The following is a 23,427-nucleotide window of genomic DNA, read 5'->3' on the forward strand; positions in this document are numbered from 1 at the left end:
AAACCATGAAGCATTTTTTTAAGAATTCGTTGATGAATAGAAAGAATATTGATTTACTCCCACTTTCAATCAATAAAATGCATCCTTGCTGAATAAAAGTATTATTATTATTTTTATTTTTTTTAAACATACTGACACCAAACGTATATACTTTAATGTATATTATATTGAAAGAATCTTAATACAATCGGCTCTTTAAATTGGTATGACATCTTAGAGCTGACATTATGTCATGTGATTTGTGTGGGGATTGTTGTTTTAATCTGGTACCATGGTATTGTCCCAGGTGAATGGTGTAAACCTGCGCAATGCTACCCATGAGCAGGCTGCTGCTGCATTGAAGAGGGCTGGACAGACGGTGACCATCATTGCCCAGTACAGACCAGAAGGTAGAGCGGCTATTTCAGTGTGTATCCATGATGTTTATTACTGCAAAAGAAATTGTGCTCCCTAGAGGACAATGCATGCGATTAGCAATGAGAAGAGATCTGAGCTGATGCATGCAATTTAGCTTTTTATAGGATCTTAAAATATGCAATGATTCATTTAAGAGCAATAAATTAAATCATTTAAACTGTGATTCTAAGAAAAGATCACATTTGTACTAAGAAATATTATGTAGGATTATTGCATCAAGACCCCAAACTACTCTCGCTCTCTTTACACACCCATGTGTACCTGTTGTGTCTTGCCTTCTTCTGTAATCACTCGATCACAGTGGCATACTACTGCATGTTCTTTTAAGAAAGGTGAACCACTTAGCCTCACCTAGTTTTATCAGAAGGAATCCTTATTTGAAAATGAAGATATTCAGTGACTGATGATCGTTGGCTTTTGTAAAATTAAGGGAGTAGATTTTAGTTTGACATACTCTGCTCAGTGAAATGTTCAATTATAAAACTTTATCCACAACTATGCATGGATAAACTGTCTATGGGATAAACAGCATGACCGCCATTGAAGTTGCACTGAATTCACTGGAATGAATCCTTATTTGAGTCGAATCTTTTTAAAGAATCATTGAACCGGTTCACGATAAGCAATTAATTGCAGCAAATGGTATTTAGATTCTAAATGTATTTTTATAAGTTGAATCATGGCTGCAACAAACTGAACTAGGAGCCAGCGGCCGTGCGATGACGTAAAAGAATAACTGAACCCGGATCTTTGAAATGAACTGTTTAAAAGATTCAATCAAACGAGTCGGACTTCCCAAGTTCCTTCGCTTGAATGAAAGTACTGGGATGAAACTAGTGGGAGGGATCAACCTGAGAGAAAAAATGAGGAGGAAATAACTAAATGGACTAAAATCCACAGAGTGAGGGAAATAGTCCGACTTTACCGGTTGAAAGCTTATTTATTTGGTGTAGGGTTATGTTTCATTTGCTAGATCACTATGAGAGTGGAGATATGGAATAAGCGCGCTCTGGTCGCGTGAGCGGGACGGGTTGAAATCCCGCGTCTCGAGCGCGAGTGAGACTCGATTTCAAAGAAGAAGGTGCCGCTGTAGGAATGGGAGGAGCGAAGCAGGACAGACCGACACATTTTCATTAAACTTTACTATTTATTTACCTTTCTTGTATATTCGAAACTAAAGAAAACGTCAGTTTATTCATTTTTTTTTCTTACTTTAACGTTACGTTACATGAAATGTTTTTTCGAGTGAGCTGGACATCGAGAGGTTGAGCTGAACACAGCGCGCTTTAGCCGCAGCCGCCGGGTAAGATCACCTCAGCTCATATTTATAGAGTATTTTCAGGAAATATCTGTGTGAAGTATGGAAAACAGAGTAGCGTATGGCTTTATCATACGTTAAACTGACAGTAGAGTTGCTTTATGTGCTTCGATATGCTGTGCTGAAAAGGAAATGTCGCTGTTTGTTTACGATGGATTTCTTTTTGCTCTATTTACATGCTCACCATAGTGTAGTGTTTAAAGATGAATACAAAATCATGAAAACAACTTATTAAGCTGCTCGACCGTTGGCCTGACGTCTCGAAGCTTGTTTCTAGCCTACTAACGTGTTTCATCAGTGAAGTGTTGTGTTGCTGAGCGACACAGGTAACGTTAAACTGTTTGCTCGAGGATTTGCCAGAAATGTTTTATATTTAAACCGTAAACACGACAAAACACAGCAGCAAGTCATTTAGTTCTTCATATTAGATATTCTCATAAGCAATATGGTGCTTTCATTCAGTATGAAGAGTATGGTAGTTCACCTTTGAACTAAACTTCAGTTCAGTCATAATAATTGATCCGGGATATTTGCACTTTGAGGCCTGACGCTTCGCCGTCATGTTTGTTTAATGCGTTATTATATGGAGCTTCCTGCAGGGATCAGGAGGACAGGTGCAGGGACGGGCCCATTCAGGAATTCACTTTACCTAAAGAAATGTTAAACGTTGCTGTCGTTTTGTAGTTCAGTGGAAACTACAACACGAAAACGTTGCAGTATTGTTTATATGTTATCTATATTTATGTTAAATGTGTTGCTGCTCTCTGTTAAGATTTCACATGTTCAAATCATTTCTCTACACCAATAATGTGTCAGAGTCAGAGATTTTGTTTGCTAGCTGTAAATGCCAATCAGAAAACTTGAATACATTTGACTGGCCCAGAGGATAGGAAATCACTTATAGTCCATGACAAGATTTGAAGTGCATTAATAGCCACTGTGACTAATATTTAGTGTGTCAGTGCATAGTTCATTCTCTGGTGTCTATGTGAGCAATGACAGGAATGCTGCAGTGTAAGTTATCTGTTTCGGCACGCTCTCCCCCATATTCCTCCTTAGTCAGATGCTCCTGGAGTATAAATGGTCTGGCTCTCCCTCCCAAGGGCTCTTACGTCTACATAGAAATAGAAGTGACACATTAATTTGTGCCAGAATAGCTTATTGAATTAGGTGGGAAACAGCACTATGAGAGACATTATGGCTTCTTTCTCTCTCTCCCTCTGTGTGTGTGTGTGTGTGTGTGTGTGTGTGTGTGTGTGTGTGTAAGAAAGGAACAGAGTCTATTTGTAGACTGGCTTCTGTTAAAATTTGAATTTGATCTCCGCATGTCATATATTAACTTAGGGGACAGTGATTGAACTTGAACTGTGAAATATTTCTGTCTAGCAGGGACAAACCTTCACAACACATTCTCTTATTTTGCCTAGCATTCCACAATAATGGACATAAAATACACATATTCTGAACCATTAAAAGGAAATTTAAACTATATATTTTCTAATTTCATGTTATGAACCTATTGTGAAAAAAAAAAGACCTTGTAATTTTTTATGAATTTCATAAATCAGTCTGCCAGTGAAATGAAAGACTTCTCCAATAATTTTGTCCACTTAAATGCTGCCCCTTTCTTAAAATCAACTGTAAGCTCTCATTCAGATCTGCCTCGATCCAATCAACAACCAGTGAGTAAAATCAAGTCCCCAGTCTGCATTTGGGTTTTGTTTTAGATAATTCATTTAAATGTAACACACAATACAGAAAAACAAAACAAAGATTTGTTGCTACTTCAGTTTGCATCTTTTGTTTTATCTAATCATTACATAATAATGCACTGGAACACTGAAGAGCAATCAAAACTTGTAAGGAAGTAAACCCCAAAAACAACTCTCAAGATGTGTGAAAAAAATTACAACAGTCTCTTGCATTCATTTTTAAATGATTTTGGCGTAATAAAATAAATGTTTATTGAAGTTGGAGATAGTTTAGTTCTTTTTTTAGGAATATTATTTCTAGGGATCTTTAATATCTATTATATGTTCTTTTTTAGGGATGGCTAGTATGTTTGAACTAAACTGGCTATTGGCTGAATTTTTTTTATTTTTTTATGAATGTTGGTTGTATATTGAACAGTAATGCATGTTTAGTTGTGTATGTGTCTAATGCTCACTTAAAAGATAATCTTACAAAATTAATTATTTAATATAACTTAAGTCTAGTCTTTAGCAAATCACAAAATGAATATGTATTTTTTCATACTGTTTTATTATTATAATAAATGTTTTTCCGTATTGAATTTTGAGATGCCACACATTGCTCATTAATTTAGAAATCAGATAAAATAATCAGATTTCTATAAAGAAAATCTGTTTGTGGTACATACAAACGTTGTCTATTTTTTTGTTTATTCATGTGTGTAGGACTATATATGTGTATATATGTGTGTGTATTTCATTCACTTATCTTTGTTTTGTATTATCTGTGTGTTGTTGTTGTATATGTGAACTGGAAGCTTCTGTCACAAGAACAAATTCTTTGTGCAGGGCTCCAGACTAACATTTGAGAGTAGTGGCACCAGTGCCACAGATTGTGGCGCCAGGAGCAGATTTGGTGGCGCTGGGGGTGGGGTGTGGGAGAATTCAAAATAAAGAGCATTAAATCATAAAATTACAATTGTTTTGCATTTAAATGTGCAGTTACTAATAACATTTCATGTTCATTTCTTGTTAATTGTTTATACAGATTTGACAGTAAAGCACTAAGCTTGAGTTAAGATGCATACAAAATTGACTTTTATGAACACCAAAACATCAGTGCAAAATCTACTTTATATATACAGAAAATATATACTGTCCACTCTTATTAAATGTACCATTATTAATCTTTTTTCATATGGAACTGACCAATTTCTGTGATTGAGTAGCAAATTGTACATGCATACAATACACGCAAAAAAAGTACAATTCTGATGAAATCAGATTTCTTGATGATTTGATATTTTATAATAGTGAATTTATATTCTCAAAATATAGAGAAAAAGCATAAATGATTGACTAATAAGCCAATAAGTGCTCCTCTGCTATTGTCTGCTGGTTATAATTGTGATTTGATGTATTTTTTATTTATGTTTGTTTGTTTACCACAAAGTATATTTTGTTCATCCCATTAAAAATAACATTCAAACTGGATAATTTCAGCATTTTAAAGTGCTGGAAACAGTTGTGTGAAATGCTTGAAAGTCATTGATAGTGCTTGAATTTCTCTCTCAATAGGTTGTACAAACCTCAAATTAATCAATGTAATGCATTGCAATACTTCCCCAATACCATGGTTACAGTTAGCATTACCGCTTCTGGTTTCCTGACGTATGTCCGTGCTGTTTATAACAGAGACTTCTGTGCATAATTTCTTACTAGATCTCGCAGCAACCTTATCATTTATTCAAACACTGTGCAACATCAGTGTCGCAAAATCAACTTTGGCTCCTGAGTAAAGTTGTTTTGAGTTTGGACAAGTTTGTTTGTGTCGCAGTCCAAGCTGAGAAATGGTCTGTTGCATTTGAGAGACATCAAACGGCAAACGAAACTAAACCGTGCTACGTTTCAGCTGCCCAGCGCAGTTTAGTTTTACTTTTGTTTTATTTGCAGTTTCATGTTTTTCAATTACAACAGAAATGGCAGAGCTTATGAGTTGGGTGCGACCACTAACAAAAATTAGTCACACCGACAGAAAAAATGGTCGCAAAATGTAACCATTTGGTCGAAGTCTGGAGCCCTGTTGTGCAAACATACTTGGCAATAAAACTTTAATATCCTAACTTGCATGCCTGTTGAGAGGGCTGTGCTGATCATAACCTAGTCCTCCCTATACATGATTTCACCTTGAAAGCACATGGCTGCAGTATTGTATAACTGCATTTACAAAGAGGCAGCCTGCAGCCAATCCCCACTCCCCAAAAAATAAAAGCCCTGCACATAATGAAGGCAATTGAGGCCATGTGAGTGTGAGGCAGAGCTGGCCCAGATTCTTCCCAGATCTTATGTTGACAGGTGACACTTAACAAAGACCTTGTGCTTTAGCATTAGCTTTTGAATGTTTTTAACTGTGTGTCTGACAGACTGAGAGGACCCAGCTGTGTCATATATATATAGTATAACCTGTAGAGTGTCCGACCAGTGAGGTGAATTACTTTCTGCTTTATTCTGTACAAGATGATTGCAGTGTATTTTGAAGCTACTGATGTCTAATTAGAATATTAAGTTTTATTCTATAGCGGAGGTTCTCTAATATAGTTTAACTTCTCTTTTTTGCTATGATTGTTTTTCTAAAGGTTTGTCGAGCTGACCACTCTGCTGGGGTGTTCCCCTGGTTACAGGCAGGTGGTGTCAGGTTACTTTACCTTGCTCTGTCATTCCAGCATGTTGTTAACCTGTTTGTGATAGACAATGCATTTACAGAAGAGCTCCCTGCAGGCGCAATTCCTGCTGACAATGAAGTCCAAGTTTCGATTTTGCATTTAGCTTTAGATTTGGAGTTACTGCCATTGAGTTTTCATATTCCCATAAAAATTGGAATTCCTGCCTCAGGTTCTGTTTTTTGGAAGCTCAGAAGGTTATGGAGCAGGTTAAAAATCATAAAGTCTTTGTTATAGATGATTTGTATTGGACTTACAAGGTGAATCCCAGTGCATAAGAAAACTATAGTATTTCCTTGGCTATGCATTATCCTTATTTGCCCGAGCATTTTAGTGTGCAGTTTGATTGTGAAGCTTATGAGTTTCTCGACCACACTGCAGCAGAGGTGTACATGTTTAATTAAAAGACCGCTGAACAATCGGCCATCATGCTTCAGTGCTGCTCTCTAAAACAAAAAAGCCTTGTTCACTGTGAAAAATGATTATGATCCCAACGTTTGTGGGAGGTTTTCATTCCTTTATACTGAATAGTGCATGTTCTGCTTAATTTGCATAATAAATTATCTAGCAGCAGATATTAACGTATAGCTCATGCAGATACATGATTAATATCAATCTGTTCTCCAGTTCATCAATCAGTTCTCAATAAGCTGCAGAGCTTTCCTTTTCTGCCCTGTGCAACAAGCACCTCCACTCATAAAACCTGGAGCAAAGCCTGGAATATCACTGTAAATATAGGAGTTGCTGATGGATTGTGTTCCTTGTCTCTTTCCAGAATACAGTCGTTTTGAGTCCAAGATCCACGACTTGAGGGAACAGATGATGAACAGCAGCATGAGCTCCGGCTCCGGCTCCCTCCGCACCAGTGAGAAACGCTCCCTCTATGTCAGGTATCTGCTATATTCTTGAATTCCTTAATTCAGTTCTCTTGATATTTGATAGATATCTTAATAAGTGCTTTTTAAATCAGGAATCCTCCTGTCGATTAAAGAGTCCAGTCAAATTCTAGTTAAAATTATCAAGGCATGTTTTCAGCAGTAAGGTATCTGTTATCTTGTATTTAATACCATTAATGCACCTTTTATTTCTAAAAAATGTTAAATTATAAAATTTTGTCATCAACACAAACAGTTTCGTTGGCAGTGGAATTTAAAGCTGTGAAAAGAATTGAAATCATTTTTGTAATACGTAGATTGTGCCAAAATGCCTGTAGAATATTATTGGTACCCTTAGGAAATATTTGATTTAATGATTCTACCCTAAATAGTTTCACCAGTGTTTAAAACTTTATTGTAAGTATTCCATACTCATTCAGCCAGTTTAAATTAAGAGAAGTGCTCAGTGTATAATATTATAAAGACGTTTAGGGTCTATGAGACTATAACCAGTGTCCCTGGACATGTCAGTGGGAAGAAAATGAATTCAAAATTATGATGAAAGATTGTGCAAATGGTATAGAAAGAACAAAGAGAATCTACAAAAACAATTCAAGATAGCAGGTTGAGTTCACCCACCTGCCACCCTCTGAATGAAAATGGTCTCCATATTAGAAAATGCAAGAAGACTCTTGTTTTGTTGTCTTTTTGCCTGCCTCTGGCACTGGATACCTTGAACCTGTGCATGGCATCATAAAATCAGAAATTTGTCAAATCTATCACGTTTGGTTCAGGATAATGAACCAAAATATGCCTCAATAAGCACTTAAGAATGGATGAAAATAAATACTATAAAGTGTTCTTAAAGAGATAGTTCACCCAAAAATGAAAACGTTATATTTATCTGCTTACCCCCAGGGTATCCAAGATGTAGGTGACTTTGTTTCTTCAGTAGAACACAAATGAAGATTTTTAACTCAAACCATTGCAGTCTGTCAGTCATATAATGTAGGTCAATGGGAATTATGGCTTTGAGAGTCAAAAAAGCATACAGAAACAAAACCAAATTAAACCCTGCAGCTCGTGACAACACACTGATGTGTAAAGACACAAAACGATTGGTCTGTGCAAGAGATTGAACAGTATTTATATAGTGTTTTTTTTTTATCTCTGATTCACTGCAACTTCTGAATTGTCCTGAGCGGATTTGTGTCGTCTTCAGCCAGTGTGTGACGCATCATCTTCTTGCTTTACGGTTGATGGCAGACTTATAAGTGCATTACCACCACCTTTCTCTGAAATGGACTATTGACACTCTATCTACAATCTCAATTAGGAGTGTCAATTGTCCATTTGAGAGATAGGTGGTGATAATGCACTTATAAGTCTGCGATTTGCAATCATTTTTGGGTGAACTATCCCTTTAAGTGGCCTTATTTGAGTCTGGGTTTGAAACCAATTGAACATCTAAAGCTAACAGTTGGGGAAGCACCCATCAAAACCAGAGAGAATGGAGCAATTTGCTCACAATGAATGGGCCTAAACTACCAGTTGAATCAAATTCAAATATTAAGTTCGATTAAATATGAAAGAAAATTCAAATTCTAATCTAAATACATTCGTAAGTTTCAACTTTTTTTTTTTTTTCTTACCAATATTTTTAAGCATTTAATTGTGCCAATGATGAGATTAAATGACAAGATCTCATATTAAAAAGCAGCTGACATTTAGATTTTTTGTAAAGAAATGGTAACCGTGTCTGACAGTAGTGTTAACTCTTCATATTACATAGTAAGTCTAGTTATATTGAATATGTAATCTGCCTAATGAATGTCTGGCCTACTTCTGACAGTAGCTTGCACTTAGGATGAGCTGTGCTTAACGCAATGTTTAGCTGCTGCTGGTTCATGAGTCAGCTGACCACACGTGTTAATGTTAAGTGTGAGATCTCAAGGCGTTTTCACATTCCTATGAATGCAGTGATGAGTCCATAAAAATGTGTCAGAATGGTACAGGCACATGTCAGTCAGTGCTGATCCCACCCGGCACTGCTCCATCTTAAAACAGAGGCCTGATATTGTCCTCAATTTAGTTGTGTAGCAAACTCTGTGTGTGTGTGTGTCTGTCTGTCTGTATCTCAGTGGGCTTATAATTAGTATGTCCTAGAAAGGTATGTAGAAAAACAAGAAGACCTGCTCTACTGGTTTTCCACCTTTCTTTTGGATTTACCTGTCTGACAAGATAAAAATATTCAGCGTTGAACACAATGCCTGACTGTTTTTCTCAATTTAACGTCATCTACCATCTGTTTTTTCTCTCATGATGTTACTAGGGTCCTCTATCACTATTGTGCTCTTCAGTGCTTAACCACAGGTTGGTCCGGGGGACTGATTGCGCAGGGATGTAGCAACAATAAGAAAAAATGGATTGGGATTGATGATAGATTTACTTTTATTTAGTTTATCAAAAGAGATAGTAAAGACATTTAAAATTGTACAAAATATTTCATTTCAAATTTATGCTGTTTGTTTTATTTTAAAATGTATCATTTTTTCCACAAAAAATATACACAAAAATATAAAATAACTACTTTTAACATTGATAATAAGAAATGTTTCTTAGCTTCAAATCAGTATATTAGAATGATTTCTGAAGGATCATGTGACACTGAAGACTGAGTAATGGCTGCTGGAAATTAAGTTTTGCCATCACAGGAATAAAATTCATTTTAAAAATATCAGATTTATTATATATATACATTTTTTTTTTTTGTAAATGCAGCCTTAGTGAGCATAAGAAACTTTCAAAACAATTTAAAAAAATTTACTTTGAACTTTTGAAAATAGCTTTATATTGGGGGGGGGGGGGGGGTGTACTTATATGGGTCCTATTATGCTCTTTTACAAAGTTTTGATTTTGTTTTGGGGGTGTACTAGAACAGGCTGTCATAATAGTTTGTTTGAAAAACACATTATTTTTCACACATTAACATTATTACAACACTCTCTCCCCAGACTAGCATAAACGGCTCAAATAGTTCCTGTCTTAAATGAAGGTCCGCCTTCTGAAGTACAAAATGTGCTGTGATTGGTTAGTTGGGCCAATGTGTGTTGTGACTGGCTCCACTCTGTTCCTGGTCGGGAAATATCATGCCCCTTTACATTGGTTGCCTTCTCTAGTGCAGCTCAACCAGGTCATGTCCCGTTCGTTGGTATTTGATGTCACAAATCCCAGAAAATATGCATTTAGTCCAAACGAGTCATTCTTCGTAGTTTTTGAAAAGTGATTTCTGTTAAATCGAATATCTCCTTTTGAAGTGGGCTTTGAGATTTGTAACTTTTCAGATGTTTTATATGCTCAAACAACAACATCAAAGTGAAAAGACATAATAGGACCCCTTTAAATATTTCTAAATTGGTTGCTGTGCCTTTAGTAGGAATTGTATTGTAAGTTGCTTTTAGTGAGAAAGCATCTGCAAAACAAATTTAAACAAAAAGGTGCAGATGTCCAATGATGTACTTTTGTCTCTGTATGTGTATCCCCACACCCATCGTTTAATCAGACACAACAGATGTTTTACAGTGAAACCTGAACACCCACTCTTCTAGTGCACTGTTGATGTATGTGTTGTTTCGTTTGGTTTTCCCAGGGCTCTTTTTGACTACGACAGGACCAGAGACAGTTGCCTTCCTAGCCAGGGCCTGAGTTTCTCCTATGGGGACATTCTTCATGTCATCAATGCCTCTGATGATGAGTGGTGGCAGGCACGGCTGGTTACCCCCCATGGGGAGAGTGAGCAAATCGGGGTCATACCAAGCAAGAAAAGGTATAGTACTGCCAACCAGCCCAGATAGAATTACAACATTTCCTATGTAGTAATGGGGTGTTCACTGCCAATAATATTTTATTTTTTGATCTACAGGGTGGAAAAGAAAGAGCGTGCACGGTTAAAAACAGTCAAATTCCATGCAAGGACGGGCATAAATGAGTCCAACAGGGTGAGTGAGGTGTCCTCCTCCTGTGAAAGACTTATGGGAGCTGCCCCACTTCCCCTGAGTGTGGGAATTGGTGATTTCTCACAGTATCCTGGAGGCTCCTGTTACTGAGCATCCATTTCTCACAGCGACATACAAACAAAAGAGTAAAATTACAAACATGCTCTGTGCCATCATAATCAGCTATGATGGTTAGATCAATGGTCATCAATTCTTCTCCTGAAGGCCCCCCAATACGTAACATTTCTGATCTTTCCCTCACCAAACACCTGATTCAACTCCTCTGCTCATTAGTAAAGTGCTGAATTGGCTTTTGGGGGCCCTTCAGAACCAGGATTGAGGAACACTTTATTGAACTTTAAATGGTTAGTTCACCCGAAAATGACAATTGTCATTTATTAATCTTCAAGTTATTCCAAACATGTGTGATTTTCTTTCTTTCATGAAACACAAAAGGAGATGTTTGGCAGAATGAACAACATAAAGGTGAGTAAATGATGACCAGATTTTATTTTTGGGTGAACTAAACTTTTAAGTGTGTAATGGACAGGTCGGAATGCTCAAACAAACAGCAATGTTTTCAATGTTCACAGTGTCCGAAAATCTGTCTACAGATTGTACACTACCATTTAAAATGAATTGTTAGAAATGAATACTTTTTATTCAACAAGGACCCATTTAAATGATCAAAAGTGACAGTAAAGAAATTAATAATTGTATATATTTTATATAGATTTCTGTCTTAAATAAGTACTGTTTTTAAACTTTCTATTTAAAGAATCCAAAAAAAAGGATCACCATTTCCACAACTGATTGCAACATTGATAATAAGAAATGTTATTACTGAGCACAAAATCAGTATATTAAAATTATTTCATGAAAATAATATCATGAAAAATCTTTCTGAGGCCAAACTTTTGAATGGTGGTGTAGTTGACTCCGAAAATCTGACCAGATGCCTAAAAAGTATTTTCACAAAAATACATTTGCACTTCACCTTTATATATTTGCCATTACATTCACAGTTAAAACTTTATTAAAACAACCATAAAAATTCTAAATTTAGCGTATAAATGGTTTACATTCATTATCCCCCATGTTTGTTCAACCATGTCATTTTTTTGTTATATTTTTGCATGCGTGCTGTGGGTTACATTGAAACCCATTCTGTTTTTTATGTTTGTTTCATTCCTCATCCCCATTCCCCCACCATCGACTCATCTCCACGCAGCCAGTCAAAGCGAAGCGCAAAAAAAGCTTCAACCTATCACGCAAGTTCCTGTTTTACAAGGAGAATATAGTACAGGATTTGGTGGAGACTGAACGTGAGTATGAGCTTGTGACCAGGGTTGTGACTCTGTCTTTCATGCTTCATCCTGTCACTGTCACTCACCCTGGAGATGGCTTCTGATTGGCTCTTGACCGTTCTGTGAGGAAACAGCCAATCGGTGCCTCTCTGGCCTTTGTCTTGCTCTGAAGGGGAACTTAGCACTTTTCCCAGGTGTGAGGCTGCACTAACACTCAAATGCTGTGCTCAAACATCCATCATTGTCAGATCTGGTTAGAGCTGTTCCCTTCAGGATTTGCACACATAATTCTGTTTCAGATGAATATGCATGGGAAGCCCCTGTACTTAAATTACAAATGGACAACCCAGATCTTTCATCGCACAGCAAGCTGATGTTAGTATTCCTTCATCCCTCGAGAGTGCAACACCTCTCTTCTCCCAGCCTTTCACTAACCTCTTTCTTCTTCCTTTCTGCTCTCTCTCTTTGTTCTTGCTTTCACCTGTCGGGACGCTCAGGACTTCCCAGGGTTAAGCGATGACTTTTATGGATCAAAGAGTTTGAGTAAGTGTGTGGTTCCTCTTGTCAAGCAGCTGTTCCCTGAGCTAACTGAACCGGCTGTGCCACACACCACACACATTTTATTCTTTCTTTCTTTTCCTCCTTCTCTTTCTCACTGAATTTCCTCTCTACGTTATTTGCTGTTCGCAACTCATTTGAGTAAAACTAGATGTTTAGCAACTAAAAATGTAGGACTTGATTATGTGATTCAAGTGTTGATTAGAAGGTGAAAAGTGAATGTAACATACCAAAAATGTAACATACTGCTTTTTTTTGTTAAATATAGTATTTGATACATCAGGCCTTAATGGTTCATATAGTATGATATAATGAGAATATGGAGCTTAAACTCTGAGGAAAATATGCAATTTGGCACATATGATAACCATATATGTTATTAGGTTATTTGCTATTTATGATCAAAGCTCTTAAGTATTGTGTTGTAAAACTTCTAATGCAATACAATACAATGTTTGAGAAATATACAAATAAATGTTCCTCAAACACCTGAGGTGTCATATATAATACTCCCTTTTCAACATATTTAAAAAAAAATATGTATGGGTAATCAAATAAATTTAAGTTGCTTCTGTCTGGTAAATGTTAATTTTCAATAATTTAGGGGTGTTCATTTCGGTTACTTTTTCTAACCGACAACTGACGCTTGTTAAACATAGGTCTATACAAAAACATAGCTCTATACGATTAATATATTTTTACTTCTATTACAAAAGCACAAATATTTGTTTTAATTGTGAATGTACTCAAATAAAGGCAAACCTTTTACAATCTGAAGTGATTGTGCTGGCGCTGCATACGCACACACAGTTAAAAATTACTACCTTGACAAAGCAGCCTGTTCATTATAATGATAAAATACAGTCATTCAAAAATATGGAATAAAAACACACTGCTCAGTTTAAATATTTACATTTATGCATTTAGCAGATGCTTTTATCCAAAGCGACTTATGGTGCAATAAGGCTATACATTATTTTTTTATCAACATTTGTGTTCCTTTTGGATAGAACACACAACCTTTAGCGCTGCTAACGTAATGCACTACCACTGAGCCGCAGGAACACTATATGTAGTATATATGCAATATGCAAAATCTGTGCCGGTAAGTGTTATCACTACCGCCTTGATATTATGCAAAACACTTTGATTTACGTGGATATTTGAAGGTGAGCATAGTAGGCTACATAATAAATAATAATTTGGCATTCAAATAGCAAATACGGAAACATTTGATTTTGTTGAATGAGAGACCCAACATTGGTTTCTGTTTCATTTTAGCTTAAATTAATACATTTTGGCTTGTCGTTTATATTGCTATATCTTCTTGTATTTTTAATTCTTGTTCTTTTCTAAATACTGTTAATCGAATGATTTGTTGTGGAGTAAGGGAAACTAAAATAGCCTAGCTATGTTTACAGTGTTTATTATAATGTTTATACACATTATGAGTCTGCATTAGACCCATGATTAGACCTCTGAATGAAATAATAAAATGCGACTAATACGCGACTTATGTTTTTTCTCTCTCTCTAAAAAAAAACAATTTGTTTATACGTTTTAACCATGAAGCAAACCTTTTTAAATATTTTGATAAATTACTGAAAATAAAAAAATGACTTTTTAAACCGTATAATTGATTGTATTAATCGGTCAAAGTTCTTAACAGTCGGTTAACCGGTTAAAATGAACATCCCTAGAATAATTACTAACAATAAAACCGCTATTCTTATGTGTACTTTATTAAAAAAAAAAAAAAACAGTAAAGATTTCACAGTAAAAATTTCACACAACGATGACCTGAAGAAGTGTTTAGATTATCCTAAAACGCCTTTTACTTGCTTTTAGAAATATCAGTTAGACAACAGAACACAATAGGTACAATAGACTTAAAGATGTGGTAAATACAGGCAAGCTCAGTTTTGATTTCATATTGACTTTAAACACTCAAATCATTCACACATAAATATTCTTAAATCAAAGATCTGATTGCCATATGATAGAGTGAAGGGTGAGTGAATCTATAGTGTCTTTACAGCCAGCTCATACTGGGCCGGATTGTTCGCGTGTTTAATGTTTTAAGTATATACCAGCACTATCATGTTGTCACTATCTAAGGGATGTTTGTTATTTGATTCCTGTAAGGAACCCAACACTGGCTTGCTTACTTTGGCATGAGGAGCAGTATCACTATTTGATTAACTGAACACTGGCAAGGTCATAGGAAATGCTCCGCATGGAATCTAAGATCACTAGGGTCATAGGAAAAGGAAATACTTAATTTCCTATTGCTGCCTCATCCTACCATATCCCTTCTAAGGAAACGGCAGCCATTTAAGTGATCAAAAGTCCTCTCTGTTTGTTTTCCTCTCTTCACTCAGTCATTTCTATTCTTGGCATGATGGTACGGGAGGGTGTGTAGTTTCATTCCAAGCTGTGCTGGATATGCTTTTAATCTTACACATGGGCAAAAACGTGAATTGTGACATTTCTATACTTCCCTCTTCTTATGTCCACAGAATGCTTGACGTCCAACACCAGTGACAGCGAAAGCAGCTCCAGTAAGTGGCTTTAAGCATCCATTACCTTATGCTTACTGCATTACATCTGTCCCAGTGTAGTCTGCAAAGGTCTGCAATATTCCATTTGTGTCATACTATTAACCTTTAGGTGCTTTCAAAAATAAATGAAACAAAACTGGTCCATAGCTATGATCATGTCATTTACATGTTCATTCCAGTAGTAATTCAAGTGTATGGATTTTGTATTAAATGGTGGTAAATTTAAAACTTGATGTTTCATGTGGATAATTTTATCTTTTCTCATCATGCAGAGGGTCAGGAAGACACAATACTATCATATGAGCCAGTAATTCGACAAGAAAGTAAGTATTCACACAAACAACATTCTACAGTTGTTGTTGTTTTACTTAAAATGCACTTATAATGCTTGAAATGATAGTATTTTTTAGTTATACATCCCAGTCTCACTCTGACCCTTGATCCTAGTTTTCACTGCCAAAACAACATATTCCAATGGTTAAGTTTTTTGGATTAGTTGTACATGCTCAGTTATGATCTAGTTTTTGTGTGGTCAAGCTACAGTTTACATTTCTCTGTTCGAGTATACAGGACACAAGTTGGGTGTGTTTGTGTTTGCTGTAGCAGTTTGAGCTTACCTTCTCAATTAAACAGGCTGTTTTTTACCTTAGGGATTACTACAGTCGTGGCCAAAAGTTTTGGCAGTGACATCAATTTTGTGTTTTGTAAAGTTTGCTGCTTAAGCTGTTGTGGTGTTCATTCACATTGTTTCTAGATTATTGTGTAGAGTGATCAGATCCACTTTAAATAATTGCTAAAAGCTTAATTGTTCAAAAATGAACTTTTGTTCCCGATATAAAATGACCAGCTAACATTAATTGACTTCTCATAGCAGCACATCTGAAAGTGTGAGCGTATACTAGTCACTAATGGGTAAAATCACTATCATACTAATTAGATTGTAAGAGCAGACTGATTGCTATAAAACAAGGGAAGAAGCGCTTCCAATCATTGTGTCTTGTTAGCATGTGTCCAGGGTCACAATTTATGTACTCTATGTAATTTATAAACTTTTGGCCATTACTGTAAATGTAAATAGCCTCTTTTATGATGGCTTTACTTCTTAACGTGAAGTGTATGTGCCATAGTTTAAGCTTTCTTTCATTAAGGGTGGGTCAAGGTGTTGAATAAACAATAGCTGATATGCAAATATTTACATCATCCGTTAATGTGAAAGCCAAGAAATTATTCTCAAGGTTTGAAGTTTTTGACCAATATTGATTTGGCTTTCTTTTCAGTCCATTACACAAGGCCTGTGATTATCCTGGGTCCAATGAAGGACAGAGTAAACGATGACTTGATCTCAGAGTTCCCTCACAAGTTTGGATCCTGCGTTCCACGTGAGTGTAATAAGACAAGTAATGCTGGCTACATGCAGAACATCTTTATCATCAAATGTTTTGGCAGTACTTGTAAAAGTAAAGCAAGGCTTATATGTTTCCTTAGATACAACTCGTCCTCGGCGAGAGAATGAGATGGATGGGCAGGACTACCATTTTGTGGGTTCAAGGGAGCAAATGGAGAAGGACATTCAGGACAACAAATTTATTGAGGCCGGCCAGTTCAATGAGAATCTGTATGGGACCAGCATCCTGTCTGTCCGGGCAGTGGCTGAAAGGGTCAGTGACTCCCTAGTGTAAACATGCCAGAGGACTAAATATTTTCCCTGTCGCAATTACTGTGCAGTGAAAGTGTGACACGGGATGAAAGGGTTTCTTTAATCCTCTTGTAGGGGAAACACTGTATCCTGGATGTGTCTGGGAACGCCATAAAGCGACTTCAGCAAGCACAGCTCTATCCAATCGCCATTTTCATCAAACCAAAATCTGTGGAGGCCCTAATGTAAGTTTAACACACTAGTGTATACACTACCATTTAAAAATCTGGTGCTTTTATTATTATTATTATTTTTTTTTTTTTTTTTTTTTAAATAGTTTATTCATCAGAGATGTGTTAAGTTTAGTAGTTACATATTTCAAATTCTAAAATAAATCCCAGTTTCCACAAAAATATTAAGCAGCACAACTGTTTTCAGTATTTATAATAAGAAATGTTTCTTGAGCACCAAATCAGCTTATTAGTTTTCTGAAGGAGCATGTGACACTGAAGAGTAATGGCTTCTAAAAAAAATCAGCTTTGCCATCAGCTTTGGAACAAATTGCATTTCAAAATATCTTAAAATAGAAAAGTTATTTTAAATTGTAATGATATTTCACAAAAATAATGTTTTACTGCATTTTTGTTTATCAGGGAATTGAATAAGAGGCAGACATATGAGCAAGCTAATAAAGTCTTTGATAAGGCAGTGAAGCTTGAACAAGAGTTTGGAGAGTTTTTCACAGGTAACCCTCACACCACACCATCATGTGATTTCTCTTAACTGTATCCAGAGGAAATCTTTTAGTCCAGCACCTCTGTTACAGTAGTCTGATTGTTGCTCTCTTTGTCTTTCTACAGCCATAGTCCAGGGTGACTCACTAGATGAGATCTATAATAAAATCAAGCTGATCATTGAAGAGCAGTCAGGCCCTTACATCTGGATCCCATCCACAGAGAAGCTCTGAACTCGCCGCCTCCACGAAGCCCCCCACCTGACCCCCACTCCCACCTGACACCTTTCCTTCCCTTTCACTGATATGTTTCAGATCAAGTTTTAGTGTCATTATGTTACCCTCAATCTAATGAAGTCTTATCACCATTACTGTGACTGTGCGCACCCCTGCATGAGTTTCTCAGCAATTCCATTCAAGATTGGAAATGCCATTCCTCAAGAAATGTTTTGTCATGTAAAACAAAAAAGGGAAACCTGAACAAATTCCTTTTTGCATTTCGGATGGACTTGAAGATGAGAACGTCTTAACGAAGCGAGAGCGGGGAGCCGGGGAGTTGGAGATGGTGGCACGAGCGGGAACCTTGTATGAGTTCATTCGATTTCATGGAAAAAGACATTTGAGGATGCTGTGCAAGGTTTTCTTGGAGGACTAGATACAGTTCAAGCCTGCTGATGGTACCGTCACTGCTCTCACTGTTCTAACGGATGAACTTCAAAACTGATGGTGATCTTCAGTACTCATAAACCAGCTCACTTTATTTGATCGGCTGCCTGGCCGTTTGTATGGCGACACGTTCAGAGGTTTGAGTCTCTACATTTATATTACTGAAATCACATGGAAAATAAAAATCCTACGGAGAGATTTTACTACATAATACGAAATTATACGGTACATATTTTACACTTCACTAGAATTGTCAACTCGGAGGGCTGTTCGATTTCATTTCTAGTCTTTGGGTTTTTGTTCTTTCTTTCTTGTGGTTTTAGCTGCTCTGTATTAAAGATGGGGGTAAAGAGGTGTAACTGGGCTCTCTGCAGACCACCAAACTGCCTTACGATGAATAAACGCTTAGTCATGGTGGGAGGGGGAACGACACAATATTCAACCTATCAGTGCTTAGAGGGAAACTCTTTTTGTGCTTTATTATGAGTTTCCTGTCATCCTATCGGAGGCCTAACTTGTGCAATAGACTTCAGTGTCTTACCTCTGTGAAATCCTTTTTTTGCAAACCTTTTTTTTTTTTTGTGTTGTCTTGAGCAAAATCCAATTTCGGCCGCCATTGGAGTTGTTGAAAAGCAGACAGCCCACTTGCACTTCCTCTGCCTTCCAGGACTATATTCTCTTCAGACTGAACGGTAACACGGTACTGTCCTGTTAGCTGCCCAGGAGCGCAGCCTTAAAACGGGTAGAATCAAGACAATAATTGTATTGGATGTCCTTCTTGATATTAAAGCGTTAGTGGAGCCTGAAATTGACCGTTTTCCCCAGAACTCGACGATGGTTTGATTAAATCTGTTCTTTGTAATGACAGCTTTTAAAAGATTTTTTTCCTTCTGCTCCTTTATTTCCGGGCTGATGTTTACTCCACTGTGTTGATGAGCCTTGTGCCGGGGTGAGCTTGGCGAGCTCAGGAATCTGATGGATACATTTTTTTTTTTTAAAGCAACTAAAGGGCCTTGAGTATGAATTCAAAGGGATGATTTTCTCTCCTCTAACTGAACACCCAGACATGCCGATACATTATATTTATGTATTTTTAAATATTTAGTCCTTTTTTATTATTATTTGAAATACTTTGTAAGCACTATGTCTGTGGTCGTCCTTGGGTTCAGCCGGAGAGAAAAGGATCACAACAGAAGAACAGTACTTCCTTCGATCTCTTCCTTCAAAGATTCTTTGTTTCTGTATTGAGAAGTCTGGATCCCGCAGAAAGCAAGGGGAAGTTCCTGGGCCCAGGCATTTTCTAAACGGGTGCGCTCACCTGCCGTGTGTCCCTGCGAAATCAGCTGTCATACCCCGTGTCAAAACCAGAGTTCAGGGAATAATCGAAGGGAACAGAGCCATTTATAAACTGCTTACAGACTGTTTTAATGGGTATGATAGCTGTAAAGTGTAAATATCCCCCTCACTTGTGCTTCATGCATGTGTGACACAACTGGGACAAACATGTTTTATATATCACAAATGTCAGGTAAGTAAACTTTTTGAATTTATTCAGAGATTAATTTCCATACAAATGTGCCGTAACATTGGTATTTCTCTATAGAAAAAAAAATATATCTTCAGCTGCCTATCAGAACAATTTTTTTAGTAAGTCGGGAACCAGCTTCCATACAATACGGCCTGTCTATTTGTGATATCTCGTGGAACTTGTCTGAGTGTATAGATGAAAAACTAATGTAAAAATACAAATATATATATATATAAGACGTGCAGACAGCAACCCATGGAGTGAAATTAAAGTAAATCAGGAGCATAAATGACTCCTTTTAGCATAGATCTGGTCCTCTTGAGGTGAAGAGTGGAAAGCAGCTGACTGTTCGCACTGTTGATGCCAGTCAGCCGTGTTGGTGAAGCCCAAAGAATTTAGAATCATTGTACTATATATTTCTAATGAAGTGGATTGAATCAGAGCAGTTCTGGTGTACTAATGAGGGTCTCTGCTCCAGAGGGCATGAGTGTGAAATGGGGAAGAGATTTGTCTTGAGTGATTGAGTTTTTGATGTGATAGCACACTTGTGCAGTAAGTGCTTGCAAATATGAACCCTTTGATTGTACAGTAGTGTCCTCCCTATGATTACAGGTGGTACAACCCATCAGGACACAAGGAAAACTGCTCTTTTATATCCTGGTCAGGAGAGAACACAGTCTTACTGATTATTATCATTATTACTTTTTTTTTTGTTTTTTTTTTCTTTGGACTGGGCAAGAGTTTGTTTGGAAATAAACTATGTGACTCTGTTACGATTTCAATGCATGCATTTTTATTTGTTTTGTATCGCAATGCAGATGTTTTGAACTAGTCACCCAAGAAAAGCTCAAACAGATAACCGGATGACAGGTAATAAAATAATACTGCCAAAAAATATTTCAGATTAAATGAATACAAGACATTCTATTTTTCTTAACCTTCCATAACTCCGAACAATCCCTCAGATGCACTGTACATCTCTTAGCTTCTCACAAACATGCAAGGAAACTCACACTTTATATTAAACACGTGCCATTAGACCTGAGATTTCCATCTGCGACTGAAGACGCCATCATTCGCTCTTCAGTAATGAGATTCTTCTTTGCTTTATCCAGCCTGTCCAACACCTCACTGTACAGACCCGCCATCTGGGGAGACACGTTTCATGTATTTTATTCACACCTTGACACGTTTTCTTTTACCAAACAACATGAACAAAATGTTTTTAATGAAAATCATTTTGTGAATTCTTGGAACTCGTGATGCTGAATTAATGCTTGCCAAATGACACATTTAAACCACTAGCTGAACTAAACCTCCCTACTGTATGTTGCTTTAACTACCTACTACCCACATAGCTGTAACCATCCTGCTGCTCTAATTAAGCCTCCTACTGAGGTGACGAAAAAAGCAGCCTGCTCACCCGACTTGAAGCAAGGAGAATATGAAAATGAAATCTGCCGCCTTAGCTCGAGCACTCAAACAGCTGTAGGGCAGCTCATCCGCCTCCTGCAGTGTTACCTGAGTCTGATAGCTGTCCTGCAGGGAGCCCAGGTGCTTCAGGAAGCTCATTCCCAGCCCAAACCACCTCTCAGCCTCGGGATACTGGGCCAGACTGTAGAGCAGAATTCCTGCATTCCATGCTCTGATCTCCAGTTCTGTGAAGTCCTCTGGCTGTGTGAGAAAACAAGACATCCGTGTGATATCGTGGAGGAATGGATCAGATATTCGAGCTTAAATTCTGTAATGATAGCTGCAAATTTATATAATGCAATTTTATATCGATGGTTTCATGAAGGTCACAGATTCAGAATAACATCCTGACGCTTATGCAAGTTTTCTGCAATGCTAGTTCAAGATAAAGGGCACAGGCGATATTTTCAAATTAGCATCTAAATTGGCAGGAAGAAGCTGGTGAATGGAGCATCTGCTAACTGAGGCATAACTAAAAGCCCATTGACAGAAACAGGAGATTCTTTCAAAGAATAATTGCGGGGCTGAGCTGCAGCAGGTCGTGTGTGACGGCTGCTGAGTCACCGTAACCAACTCACTGTGGTTGCTATGATGGACAGAGCTTCCTCATAGTAGCCCTACACTTCCTCCAACATGCAGGACTGCACCTCGGACACCCCGCTCTGCAGGGTCAGCTGAATCCGGCTGTGTAAACAGTTACTGTGACATGCACACATGTATAAGCTGATGAGGAACATTTTGGTGTCTTTTGTTATCTATCAGTGTAATAAATTAATTGCATAAGAATGCTTTTTTTATGTTTTATGCTTACCAAGACTGCATATATTTTATCACAATTCAGTAAAAAATATTGTAAAGTAGTATTTATAGAGGACAAAAAGACTGGAATGGTAGTGTATATTCATTCATTCAGTCAGAATTTCACCATCCATGAATTATTAGAATATGTAATTCTTTAAAATGGGGGTTATGGTTCTAGAATCTGACTTGTAATCATTTCTAACAGCTTGGTCTCAACATAATCCAGTTCCAAAACCGCTTCGAGCACAGATTCAAGCTTTGGATCATTTAATTTGGCTCTGACTTCAGATTCATAGAGCAGCCATAATGTGTCTGTTTTGTCTTTAGAAGTAGTGCCTAATGAGGAAATTATGTGCCAAATAGATACTTACGATCCCTGTCATTCTGGACAAACATGTAGAATCTGCATTTAAAATGAATTAACTGTAAAAGAATGAAAATAGTAGGTGACACCTGATGCTCTGATGGTCGTCCAGAGTTGAATGTGCTCTAGAGTCTGGGTCAGGAGCTCAGTCTGAAAGCACGACAGATATTCTACACTGCGCCCTCTGCTGGTTATCATGGTAACAAGCATAACTGAGATCAGAGAACGTGTGGAGCAGTGTTTCACAAAACTTTCCAACTCCAAGGTCTCCCTTTGTCAAAAACAATATTGGAAACCCCCCTACATGGGCTTTGATATTTGCATTTGTACTTCTGCCTGAAATTATTCTTGTTTTCATTCAAAACTAGGAATGTAAATAATATAAAAATAAGACCATTTTTTTTTTGTTGTTGTTCAAATTACGAATAATAAATGTAAATTAATTTAAAAAATATATTTAAGGATTTTAAAATAATATTGTAATTTTTCAGCCCCTAGAAAAGGGTTTCTTAACCAGGGAAAACCTGAATATATGATGTTGCCTAATGTTAAGTGTGATTTCTAGGCCTGGACAAATTATAAAGTAAATTATAAAAAATTCCATTGGCATTTTTCATCATTTTTCTCTAGTTAGACAAATGTTAATTATTTTCTAGTTATATCACAGTAATTTTTTTTTAATTTTTTTTTAAATATCCCTTTCCTCATCCCTTGTCATGTATTACACAAACTGGAAAATCCAAAAAAGAGTGGGTACATTTAAAGGGACAGTTCACACCCAAAT

At 36.9% G+C, this 23,427-nt stretch overlaps 2 protein-coding genes across 7 annotated transcripts in view; one reads left to right on the forward strand and one right to left on the reverse strand.

Annotated features, from left to right (window-relative positions):
- The window catches only part of LOC113057752 (disks large homolog 3-like), an 84,015-nt gene extending 64,539 nt beyond the window's left edge, over nucleotides 1-19,476 (forward strand). For 4 of the 6 annotated variants that reach the window (XM_026225257.1, XM_026225255.1, XM_026225260.1 and 1 more), the window contains 12 exons: nucleotides 287-389; nucleotides 6,922-7,036; nucleotides 10,671-10,847; nucleotides 10,944-11,019; nucleotides 12,248-12,341; nucleotides 15,401-15,442; nucleotides 15,715-15,765; nucleotides 16,720-16,821; nucleotides 16,928-17,100; nucleotides 17,214-17,323; nucleotides 17,732-17,823; nucleotides 17,939-19,476. In XM_026225257.1, the coding sequence (XP_026081042.1) occupies nucleotides 287-389; nucleotides 6,922-7,036; nucleotides 10,671-10,847; nucleotides 10,944-11,019; nucleotides 12,248-12,341; nucleotides 15,401-15,442; nucleotides 15,715-15,765; nucleotides 16,720-16,821; nucleotides 16,928-17,100; nucleotides 17,214-17,323; nucleotides 17,732-17,823; nucleotides 17,939-18,045 (1,242 nt within the window). In that variant the 3' untranslated portion in view covers nucleotides 18,046-19,476. Of the gene's footprint in view, nucleotides 1-286; nucleotides 390-6,921; nucleotides 7,037-10,670; nucleotides 10,848-10,943; nucleotides 11,020-12,247; nucleotides 12,342-12,820; nucleotides 12,867-15,400; nucleotides 15,443-15,714; nucleotides 15,766-16,719; nucleotides 16,822-16,927; nucleotides 17,101-17,213; nucleotides 17,324-17,731; nucleotides 17,824-17,938 lie in introns of all 6 variants that reach the window. The other 2 variants (XM_026225256.1, XM_026225259.1) reach the window with 1 other exon arrangement.
- Nucleotides 19,462-22,294, reverse strand: LOC113057785 (testis-expressed protein 11-like). Its single transcript, XM_026225307.1, has 2 exons — nucleotides 21,527-22,294; nucleotides 19,462-21,153 (listed from the first exon to the last, which is right to left on the reverse strand). Exons 1-2 carry the CDS (start codon nucleotides 21,698-21,700, stop codon nucleotides 21,022-21,024), a joined length of 306 nt encoding a protein of 101 aa, XP_026081092.1. The 5' UTR covers nucleotides 21,701-22,294; the 3' UTR covers nucleotides 19,462-21,021.
- Between the last annotated feature and the right edge of the window lie 1,133 nt (nucleotides 22,295-23,427).

Source organism: Carassius auratus, chromosome 39 (assembly GCF_003368295.1).
Source record: "Carassius auratus strain Wakin chromosome 39, ASM336829v1, whole genome shotgun sequence".
In the NCBI taxonomy this organism is placed as follows: Eukaryota; Metazoa; Chordata; class Actinopteri; order Cypriniformes; family Cyprinidae; genus Carassius; species Carassius auratus.

What these genes read in the sequence shown, in the direction of transcription:
- LOC113057785 (XM_026225307.1), bottom strand. Translation starts at nt 21,700, where the DNA reads ATGTCTTGTTTTCTCACACAGCCAGAGGACTTCACAGAACTGGAGATC. An exon ending in AGGACAGCTATCAGACTCAG is followed by an intron (nt 21,154 to 21,526) that starts GTAACACTGCAG and finishes GTGTCTCCCCAG; the next exon opens with ATGGCGGGTCTGTACAGTGA.